Source organism: Gekko japonicus, unplaced genomic scaffold (assembly GCF_001447785.1).
Source record: "Gekko japonicus isolate JY-2015 unplaced genomic scaffold, Gekko_japonicus_V1.1 scaffold1536, whole genome shotgun sequence".
Classification (NCBI taxonomy): domain Eukaryota; kingdom Metazoa; phylum Chordata; class Lepidosauria; order Squamata; family Gekkonidae; genus Gekko; species Gekko japonicus.
The window spans coordinates 240,306-252,338 of NW_015176019.1; the positions used below are offsets into that span (position 1 = coordinate 240,306).

The following is a 12,033-nucleotide window of genomic DNA, read 5'->3' on the forward strand; positions in this document are numbered from 1 at the left end:
AGAGCATGGTGTAGAGTTGTATTAAATAAATCAATACATCTAATTCTCAGTATGGCCGAATCTGTGGATGTGTAAATCCAAAGATTGCAGCCATGGACAGACAAAACAGAAATTTGTGCAAACCTGAAAAATGCCCTAAGTTTTCAGAAAAACCTGAAATCTTTAAAAAGAAGAAACAATGTCTGTGTCTGTAAGAAATGAATGTCCTCAGTAGCCTCAACAGTATTGCTGGCCTTTAGGCATGGGTTTCTGTCAGGAAAAGTCAGGTGGAGGAGCGGGACTGGGGTGGGCATGAACTGGGAAAATTGAGGTTTGTTGGAGTTTCGTGGTTTGGGGTTTTTATGAACCCCAAACCATAAACCTCCAACAAACTCCTCCATTGCACAAACTGGTTCATTTTTCAAGGTTCAGGGAGTTTGGCCCACCCAGAAGTGAGCTCTGAAGGCATTTATAGGCCTCCAGAGCTTGCCCTGGGAGCTCAGTTGAGTTGGACCACCTGACTTGACTGTGCTCCCAGAGCGAGTTCCAAACGCCTATAAAGGCCTTTGGATCTCACTCTGGGAGCTTAGTCAGGGCAGCCTGACCCAGAGGTGAGTTCCAAAGATGGGGAGGTGGAGTTCACTTGGGTTGGGCCATGGGGCCATTGGTGGGCTCCGGCATTTAAATGCCTTCAGAGCTTACTTGCAGTCAGGCTCCGAAGATATTTAAATGCCTTTGGAGCTCGCACAAACCCTCCCCAAACCTCACAAAACTCCATGGACGTTTGTGGGTGGATCGTGGGAGGCACATTCTCCCGAACCCCTGGTTTGGAAACTATGAACCGGCCTGGTTCGTGCTCGAACCGGGGTTCGTTTGTGGGTTTATAACCATTACTAAGCAGGACCATTTCCAGGTCTGTTTTGGCCTTTAAGGGAGGACCCAATGGAACCAGGCCAGGAGACTTACTACCGCCTAACTTGCATGATTCATCCAGGCCTGGTTGCTTCCTACAGTTCAACAGGAGCCCTCCGTGATCATAAAATGGTCTTCTGACGACCCGGCAGCATGCACTCTGGTGCCACATTGGGAGACATTGGAGGGACAAGTCACCACTACTTGAGCCAGATAAGAGCAGGAGCTGCTGCTGCCGCCCTGACCCCCGTCCACTGCTCTCCACAGTGTAGCAGGGAGGAAAACAGACTGGTTGACAGAGGAATGGGGGGACAGGGGATGAGGGTGGGCAGATGGGCAGCAGAACGGTCGGTAAAGGTAAAGGTTCCCTTGCTCGAAAGCCAGTCAAATCCGACTCTAGGGTTGCGGTGCTCATCTCCGTTTCAAAGCTGAAGAGCCAGCGCTGTCCAAAGACGTTCCCATGGTCATGTGGCCGGCATGACTAAACACCAAGGTGCACGGAACGCTGTTACCTTCCCACCGAAGTGGTACCTATTTATCTACTTGCAATGTCTTGCTTTCCAACTGCTAGGTTGGCAGGAGCTGGAACTAGAGATGGGAGCTCACTCCATCATGCGGCACCCGGGTCTCAAACTGCTGAACTACTGACCTTCCACAGCCTGCAGTTCAGCGTCTTAACCACTTAAACCACCGCAGCTCCTAGAATGGTCGGACAGCTGGACAAACTTGTGGAAATAGCTTCTCGGCCTTTTGGCTAAGATCAAGTGTAGAAACGGCAGGTGGGCAGGCAGAGCAGGGGGAGGGTGAACGAGATCCCCCTCCCCGTGAGTTTGCCTGTGTGGGAAGGAATCTGAGCAGCTGCATTAGCCAGGCATGAGGAGGAGGCAGAGTTGAGGGCAGGCAAGCGAAGGAGGGGAGGGATGCGATCCTCTCCCCACGAGTCACATGGGTCTCTGCTTATTTCATGCAATACTGCCACACGTCTGTGCTTGCCTGTTTCTTTCTTTCCGACTGTTTTGTCAGGGCATATAGGGGAGAGATGTCTAAAGCTGAGAATGAGGGGATAATAATATGTTTTCGCGGAAGAGGCTGTATCACTTCACTTACAAGATAGCTTCCAAATGTTTCCCCCCTCACATGGAGAAAATGTAGTATGCTTTGTGATAGACACCAGTTTCGCCTTTCAACTCAGGCTTAATGAAAGGGGCAAAAAGGTCTGAGCTAACGGCTGCTGATGTCAAAGAGGCCCTGTGCGTCTTCCCTCTATGTCTAGAAAATACACTATACCATTATTGTGGTTATACAGCTATAGTGATGGGCCGTTGCATGCTGAGAACTCAACGAAAGGGGGCAGGAAGGCATTGACTTTGGCCAGGATTGCAGAGGAGGCAGTGGACAGAAGGGAAGCATCTGCCGGGCAGTCTGCTAATAATAATCATCATAATAATTGATAATGCTACCGATATTTGCCATTTTAAAGTGCTTAAAGCAGTTAACATGTTGAACACATTATTATGTTTTAATAATACGTAATTCAAAATTGTAAGAGTGAATTCTCGAACGGCAAATTATGTTACTAGCAGTAACAGGAGAGGTTAAAGTGTAAGTGCAACATTGTGCTTCAGTTTATATTGGCTATGAGTTTTTGATGTCTTTGACCTTTTAATTTTTTTAATCTGAGCATTCACGATGTAGGAGGAAGCAGGGGAGGGGTTACCAAGGCAAAAGGAAACAATCTCATTGTCCTAGTAATAAAACAAGTGTTCAAACAGAACTTATCCATAGTGAAGGTGAGAATAGTTTGATGCCAAGGGGATTTATATGCAGGAAAGTTCTGTTTGCCCAAATTTACCATTTCCTCTCCATTATTGAGTGTAATATCTAGTGCTGGAGAGCACATAGAGCCATCTAGTGGCGATTTCATATATTGCAAGATAGTTTGCATTTTTATTTCCAGGAAAAATACAAGCTGATAGATGGAAATACTAGGAAAAGGGAAGTAGAACTTGGCAATCCTAATGAAATGTTATGTAGTGTGCATTGATATTTCTACCAGGAACATATGCTCACCTTATGTTTTCCTTTAAATTAGTTTAGAGTTTGTATGTATATGGTTTTGTGATTTCCAATCAAGTCCCTTGGCCCATTCAGACTTAGACAGTCCAGTGTTTCCCTAACTGCCCAGTCTCCATCCTGCTGCCTGTTTTAATCCTCTTTTCTCTTGCTGTTTGCTGTTACTTTGCTTGTCAGTGCTGCCAGACTTGGATGTTACATTAACTTGACATCTGTTCCTTTCTAGGAGAAATGTGATGCCAGCTCCACATCTCTACAGCTGCGATCCCAGATTGAAGTAAGCACAATGAAGGCAATGATCTATTTTGGGTTTTGCCATCATTCTGGTATTCTCTGTCAGTCAGATAACAAAGCCCGTTGTTGTTCATTCTGAACTCAGAGTCACACATCTTCTCTTACAGGAATCCCTTGGCTTCAGCAGTGTTGTATCAACCCCAGAAACAGAAAGAAAGTAAGTTTTTCTCTCTCGTTGTGAATTAAATATTACATAGAAGTATTAATACACATCACATTATTTTACTTTCACATATTCCTATAAAACACATATTTTAAAATAACATGAAATGTTTCTGAAGCCATAGTTCTGGCACAGCTGTTCTTGAAAAAGAGCAGTTTCTGTCAGAGCTCTCTCAGCCCCACCTACCTCACAGGGTGTCTGTTGTGGGGAGGGGAAGGGAAGGGAGTTTGTAAGCCACTCTGAGACTCCTTTGGGTAGTGAAGGGCGGGGTATAAATCCATGCTCTTCTCTTCTCTTCTTCTTTGTTGTCCTGCCTCTGTATTTGGTCTCTTTGGCCTTTTCTATATTGTATCCTTTTCTGTCACTTTGTGTGTGTGTGTGTGTGTGTAGTAAGTAATAATGGAAGGTGTAAGACTGATGAGAGTAATACTCATAGTTTTACACTACCTAAAGAATAAAACTCCCCTATAGAAAGTAAGTGAAAATGGCAGCTCACGTCTCACTGCCTAATTCGGAATCTTGCAAGTAAATCCCAATGATACTTTTATGTATCAGTAGTAGTTATAAAAAGATGTGCAGAAAGAGGGATTTCCTCTTTAACCATGGGAAATACCCTCAAGGCAGCTAAATAGGAGAATATTGTCTAAAGAGGGCAAGTCATTTTAAAACTATCAGAGGTTATGGGCATTTCATGCCAGTCTGAGAACTTGAAACATGATTTAGACCTGCACTTGTCAAATGTCACATTTTGATTTATTACTGCTAGCCTTGTTCCCTAGATGACAGTCTAGCCAGTTACATACTGTAGAAGCTTGTAAAAATCTGCGTGCAAAACAATCTTTTTATTTCCTGCCTAAGTAGAACTATGGGACCCTCTTGTTTTCTTTCTTAGTGCAAACAAATTGAATTGGATTCTTGTAAATGTTTCTATTTATGCATCCTACATCTGAACAATGTGTTTTCAAGTACTCTGATTTCAGTTGCGGAAAAGTACCTTAAATATTTGTAGGATACTTTGGATGCCAGTGGAAGCTTAGGTGCAGTGGGTATTCCAGCTTGAAGGCCCTCAACATAACCCACAAGTTCCTTCCAGGGCACATTTCTTGGATCAGAATGAAGATTTTAAAAATCTAAGTAACTAAACCACAATGAGCTAAAAAAATTCCATACCAAAAACATTTCTCTGTAGTTCATATCATTTAAAATAGAGGCAGTAGCTAGGGCATTGGACTCAAGACTGGGGAACCTCAGCTTTATATCTCTGCTCAGCTCACTGAGTAACTTTAGGGCAGTCACTCTCTTTCAATTAAATCGCAATACAGAGTTATTATGAGGGTAAAATTGGAGAGGAAGAACACGGCATGCCTCCCTGAACTCTTTGAAGAATGGCGGGATTAAAATGCAATAATACTAATGTCTAAGGGCCCGTAAAAATAGATGGCTTTTTCATGATGGGATCTTATGAAATCCAAACTCAGGTCTCTCTACTCTATCGTATGTCTGAGAGTAAATGTGAAGATAAAGTTTATCCTGCACTGTCTGAGTTGCCATATTGAAATGGGCACTCATCTGAGTATTACAACAGAGTTTGCCAAATTGTACAGATTTCACACTCCCCCCCCACCTCAAGAAAGTTTGGCTTCCAGACTATATCCTAGGAGGTCTTTGTCAAAGTACTTGTTAGAGAAAAAAATCAGCAATAGATAGCTTTTGTCCCCATGCAGTTGTGAACTGGATAGGTAACTGGGATTGGGGGGGGGGGCATGAGATCATAGCAGAGTTAAGGACAATTGTCGTGTGGAAACAGCATAAGTCTAGTTTTCACACTTTTGAGGAGAGAAAAGTTCTAGTCACAAGCTCTGAAGTTTTCATAGTAAGTGGTTTAAGGGGAATTGTCTCTAAAAGCATAGCTAAGCATTAAGCATCAACAATTGTCATTATGCTTTTAGAGCTAAGAACTCAGTGTATTGGAGAATTGGGTGGTATTCAAGTACCTCCTGCCAAATTCCTTTCACAGACTTTAAAGATACCAGCTGCCCCAGGACTCTTAAAGAGGTGGTGGAATGTTGGTTACTTGACTGATTTGTTTGTTTGTGTGTGTTTGTTTGTATATAACCTAAAGAAGGGTCAGGAAAAAAAGAGAGCTCTGTTTTTTCTTGTGTGTTGGCATTGAGAGCCAACAGTTTTCCATGCTCAGTGGTTGGAGGTTGCACATCTGTGCATCAGCATGCAAGTAAACACAGGATTCTGCCTGACTCAGGGCTGCTGCCATCTGTTCCTATTTCATGAGAAATGAGTTGGTGGTCTCGGTCCAATTTCCAGTGGGCAAGTACTGCAAAAGGTACCATAACACTTGGCATTAAACTAAAGGGGAATATTAAGTACCTACTGTAAAGCAACGTTAAATAGACTAAATTACGTGAAATAGTGTCTCAGAGGAGTATTGCAAGCTTCTGTTGTTATAACAAGTAGTGTAATTGTCCATTTAACGAAAAATGTTGGAGAAGCTTAGATACCCAGGACCCCCCTTCTGGCATCATGGCCACTTTCCTTGAATTGTTTACTCAGGCACAAGATGGAGAGATCTGATGCACCGTGTGTGTTTAGCAGGAAATCCAGGTCAAACTAAGTTTCCTTCTGCATCCTGTCTTTTCATCCTGTTTATAGCAGAGAAAGGAGGACAGGCAGTTTGAACTTTTTCCACTTTGGGGGGGATGCATCCTTCTTTCAGTCTGTTTCAAAGTGGGACTAATTCTAAGGCAGCAGCTCATACTGAAGATATTGCATGCAATTACGATAGAAGGCCTAGGCTAAAGCCTGATGCTTTGGTGTCGAGCCTCTTAAACCCTGCCAAAAACAAAAGAATTAGATAGCTTCGCAGTTGGTGATATTTTCTTGTTTGTTGTATTTCTGCTCAGTCTTTCACTTGTGTCATCTAAATGTCTCTGTGTATTTATTTTATATTTTTATCCTACCTTGTGACTTTAGAACAATCTGCCAGGTGGCTATAAACAATTACAATTTAAACCAAATAATGCTGGTTAAAACATGTAAACAGAATTAAATCTATAACGGAACTAACCAAGGTAATGAGACAAATGGGACAGAACTCAGTACACAGAACAAAATATAACACCTACAAATAAATCTAACTGGGAACCTCAAAAGCTGTCCTGGTACCTGAAGGCCAAGAGTGGACAAGTAGAGCAAATTTCTCTTAGAAGAGACTTCCACAGTCTTGCTGAAATTTTTGACAGTGGAGGACTCTGAGGAAGATCTTTATAAGTGTGTAGATTCATATGGCAATAAATGGTCAATTGTGTCAATTGGTCCACCTAGCTCCATATTGTCTCCTCCAATTGGCAGTAGCAGCAGCTCAGGTAGGCAAAGCATTTCCTAGTATCTGCTACTTGAGACTTTTCAGTTGGAGATACCAGGGACTGAATTTCAGTTCTACTGTATGCAAAGCCTCTGGAGCATAACACTATCCCATATGGGGGCTCTAAGTGGCCTGTATCCCTTGAGGGTATTAAATGTTAAAAACAAGCTCTTTAACTTGGACCTGGAAACAAACTGGCAGCCAGGACTGGTATAATATGATATGTTTGATCGGGGCCAGCTAACTAAAAAAAATTAATGCTAAATTCTGAACTAGGTATGATTTCTTGACACCATTTGAAGAGACAGCACATTACACAGTCTAACTTGGAAGTAACTATGGGTGCAGTCAGATGGGCTGTTTGACCTGATGTTATCGCTTCTCCCTACTGGATTTAATGTGCACACCCAGACAGTGACATCTGTCTTCCGTTCCCCAGTCGTCAGCCTCCTGTCCTCATCACCAACTTTCCGACACCAGAAAAAGTCCGGTAATTACGAATCCAGTTGTTCTCACCGCACATTTCTGGCCCTCTGATCTTTCTGTTGTGAGCTCAAGCCATTTGGGAGATCTGTGGCTTTCGCTCCCTGACCACCATTTCCCCCCCCCCCCATGTGCGCATAACCGCATATTTGCCCCGGCAAATAAGCGGTTCTGCACATGCGCAAAGTAGACTTTAAAAAAAAAAAGAAGAAGAAGAAGCTGCCTGCCCACTCCATGGTGACCGTGCAGCAGTACTCTGATCAGTCTACCATGGGGTGAGGTGAGATTAGGGTGACACGTCGGGTGAAAACTCTCCAGAACAAATAGTTCCAGAGAAATCAGAGGTGTGGCCAGACTGCACCAAGTCTGTCGTCTGACCGCAGATTATGGCATGAATTTCTGTGGCTAGGTCATTGTCATAGTATACAATTACACAATAGGCTTTCCATTGCTTTTTGGATGTAACATCAATTCAGCAGCAGTGGTGAAACCAAGGGAAATTGTCTTGTGAAATAAGTTTCAAGGCATTGGGAAAGATGGTGTCATATCTTTATGGATTCAAAGAACCTTTCAAAACACACATAATAACTATCAGATTAATATGCATTAGACCTATGCCATGAACTGTGGGTAATTTTGGCTACAGATTGACTTGTTTATTGGAGAGCTACATGTGTTTGGAGAGTGCATGTATGCTCTGCACAGTGTACTGTTTCTGAGAAACTTTGCATGTCATATCCTGTTTTTTCAGCAGTTATGAAGTTTAGCCATAGCTACAGCTGTTTTTCAAGTGTGAAACGCTGGATCGTACTGTGTGTTGACTTCATGCATGTCTCGTGATGAACTGCTCAGTCTGAGTGCATGTCTTATGATCAGATCTCTGGCCAGGAGAGAAGTTTTTATTGTTACGATGGAGTTTTTGAGTGATTTGTTCCTGTATTGGTTCCAAAGTTCCTAGCAATGTGATGGTGTAGTGAAATTCAAGTATAGGCTATTGGGGTCTAAACATGCTGACACTGAAAGGGAAAAAGATCTTGGGGGGTCATAGTGGATAGCTCAGTGAAAGTGCCAACCCAGGGTGCTGCAACAGTGAAATTTTGAGACTTTCCAAAAAACAGCTAAAAGAAATCAATATAAAAAAAGGGGAATACAGCAAAGTCCGTGAGAAAAGTTGATGCTAAGACAAAAGCACTGAGCTAGAGACAGGGGGCAGTGGAAAAATAGAAAGCCTCTGATAAACAACAGCTTTTAAAACTACAAGTGGAAAAATCATCATATATCCTGAAAGGTATCCCAGAACAAAAAGGAGAAAACCTCAAGGAGATTCTAAGCGACACCCTGGCACCAGTAGTAGACCTTAAAGTGGAATTTATACAAAGCGAAATGGATATGGTCTATCAGTCTTATCCAGACTACATCAAGAAAAATAAACTACTTGGTGAAATATTTGTGAAATTCTCCAAGAGGTCTACCAGAGATATTATACTCAAAGCAACCTACGGGATTACTCTAAAAATCAAAGGTGAAGAAACGAGAATTTTAAAAGACATTCTGTTTGAGATAAGAAAGAAGAGACAACAATCAGGGCAGATCAGGGCTCTGCGGGACCTAGCACAGTTCCGCAGGGCCTGCAAGACGGAGCTCTTCCGCCAGGCTTTTGAATAGGAGCCGCCACCACTAGTCCACCACTAGTCCACCAGCAGTCCATCATTAGTGCACTAGTGCACCACCATCGCACTAGCTACCATCTATCCCCCATATATGGACATCAAGATGGGGCATGCACATCTAGTTGCTGCATTATGGGCGAGAACGGGATGGTCAGGGACAGTCATCTTGCTTTTAGAAATTTTAGAATTGCTAGGCATCAAAATCTGTTTTAAATAGGGCTGTAATTTAATATTTTGTATTGTTTTATGGTTTTATCTGGCAATATGCCCTGTAAGCCGCCCTGAGCCTCCGGGGAGGGCGGGATAAAAATGTGAATAATAAATACTATTTAGTTTAATATACCAGAATGCACTTATTTGGCTAATATTGTTTGTACTGGAATACATTTGAAACAGTTAATCTCACTCTTCATCTTTTAAAATGTTAAAGCTAAGGGAAATTTTGAAAAAAGCAATTTCTTGTCGTATCAGATCCCTGTTTAGCTGTATGTTTTAGTTAGTCTTTCCATGTTCCCTGTCCTATGTAGTATGTAGTGAAAATGCAACCAAAAATCTATAAAAAAGAAACTGATGAGCAGTAGGTTCAGGACTTCACACAGAGAATGATTAAACTGTGGAATTTGCTGCCAGAGGCTGTAGTGATGGCCACAGGAATCAGCAGATTTTAAAGGGGATTAGATAGATTAATGGAGGATAAGTCTATCAATGGCTGCTAGCTGTGATGGCTGAGGGTAACCTCCACATTCAGAGGCACTAAACCTCTGAATCCCAGAGCCAGGAGGCAACATCAGTCTCTTGCCCTGTTATTGGCCTTCTGGAGGAACGGATTGGCCACTGTGTGAGACAGGATGCTGGACTAGATGGATTATTGGTCTGATCCAGGTGGGCTTTTCTTATGTTCTTATGAAATATGTACACTTAATAATTTAAAATATCATTGGTATGTGCAGACTCTATGCTCTACTTGTAGAGAAATAATTTTTTTAGTCACCTCTGAAGGTTGCTGCCTTTGATGCAAAGTTTTGCAAACCTAAAAGCTGTGATAAAAAGAGAGGCTGGGATCAGAAGGGCCATGTGTGATATTCTACATATTCACTTAGACTTTTTAAGTCGTCTTTTCATTGCTTTCAGAGCAACATTCAGTGTAGTGCGAGGAACCTGCAGCTGGAAAGGAAATCCAGTGACCATGCGTGCGTAGAAGTACTTTCTGCTCCTTCACAAAACAATTTTGATCCCAGTCTAAATCTCCATATTAGTATTAGAAATTTAGGTGGCATTCATTGTTGCGTTACTGTTTGTAAGAGGTATGTATCTTCCCATGCACGTATGTTTTAGACAAAACAAAATTTGTATTGCAATAAGAATGGACACTCCAAAACTCTAAGGCAAAGACTTTATCTCTTATCATAGTTAATGTCCAGACTACAGTTCTAATCCAGAAGGACGCTGAATCGGCACTCTGTGTCACATTATCCTGTGGGTGGTTTAAGTACTGTCATATTTGATTCCAGCAAAGCAACAGAGCAACCAGATTAACTGTGGCAGGTTTCAATGAGCTCATCTGTAATGAGACAGAAGAGCTATAGTAATGAGAACAGCAAAGCTGGAAAGGGCCAGAAACAAAGCAAGAAAAGCAGAGAAAAAAGAAACTAGAGTTCTTAACTGATGTATGGAGTGAATGTTTGCGACTGGCTCTGTTTAACTACTGTAAGACGGGTTTAAAACCAAAATATGAAGAGGAGCATTGTCTCCCAAACTCCCACCATACTTAACCATACTTCAAAGCAAATCTAACAAATCCGTGCATGTGCAAGAGAGGGAGAGAATTCTGATGTTTGCAGCTAGTTTCATTGGCAGCCAAATTATTCATGCCGCCTGCAAATAGTTTCCTTGAGAGAAGTAGGGCAGGAAACTCCCACAATAACACAATGGGAACGAGAAGGCAGCCAAATGGCGCTTGTCTCATGTGATGAGCTAGGCCAGTGTGCCTCTGAGCAGCTGAGGGAATATTTCTTCCTGGCAATTGTTCTAGGAGAAATGATGCTTTGTCATGACCAAAACACATTTGTACATGGTGACATGCTGTAAGCATCATGCCAAGTTGGCCTTTCTGCCTTTGTGTTTTCAGACCCCAAATCCACTTTTGCTTGTGACTGTCTCAGTTCTAGCTTTTACTAAAAATAGAACAGTCTTGACCTCTCATCTTCACAATTTCCTGCTTGTACCTTATGGCTGCTTCAACATTATGAATTAAGAGGGTACACAGTTATTAAAAGAGGCTGCACGTGCAAGTTCTACCACAGTGAGTTGTGTATAGCAATGTGTGTGTATACAGTAAAACAGACAAAGCTGTGTCTCGTGCAGTTGTATGTTTTGCGTGTACCCTTGATCTGCAGTGTGTGACATATCCCTTTATTTCATTGTAACTCGAAAAGCAAAACTCTGCAACCTGGACAACCTGGTTTTTTCTAAGTTCATTGTGAACAGCCTGAACATGGTAAATTCCTTAAAGGATTTGATGTAGCAAATCACTCAATCAAGTAATTAGACAAAAGCTCTTGCTCAGCATCAGCAGAAGGGAACACTCTTTATTCATGACAATACTAGCAGCTAGCAGCTATACCCTTTCTCTCCGTCTTCAGTTTTGACAAGCCCTTTAGCCTTTTTATCGATAGACCAAAAGATTTATGACAGATTGAGACAGGGGTGGGAAGTGCTCATTTCTGAGAGGAGTAAAAAGCCTGTGCTGTGCTGTTCAATAGCAAAATAATAATAAACATGACAGGTGAATAGCAGTCATCTGAGTGAGCAATAGTTGGAGATATGAGAGTCTGGGACTTGGGAATCATGGAAAGGACAAGAGAACAAGTGTGATTGAGATGGGGGGGATTCTTGTTCCATGTATGCACAAAGAACAATCGGCACGTAGGATCATTCTATATTGCCTGTGGATTCCTTGTGATTTTTACAGTGGTTTCTGGGCAGAAAATATATACAGCTATCTCACAAATCACAAGAGCTTGATTTCTTTCTTTTTAATAAATTAATTAATGTGTCTATTTTAAAGACGGACATTGGGA

General features: G+C 42.1%; 1 protein-coding gene across 1 annotated transcript in view; it reads left to right on the forward strand.

The window, feature by feature from the left end:
- SASH1 (SAM and SH3 domain containing 1) overlaps positions 1 to 12,033 on the forward strand; it is a 286,676-nt gene that overhangs the window by 187,400 nt on the left and 87,243 nt on the right. The window contains exons 3-4 of the mRNA XM_015426581.1: positions 3,191 to 3,241; positions 3,366 to 3,415. Coding sequence (XP_015282067.1) covers positions 3,191 to 3,241; positions 3,366 to 3,415 — 101 coding nt within the window. The remainder of the gene's footprint in view (positions 1 to 3,190; positions 3,242 to 3,365; positions 3,416 to 12,033) is intronic.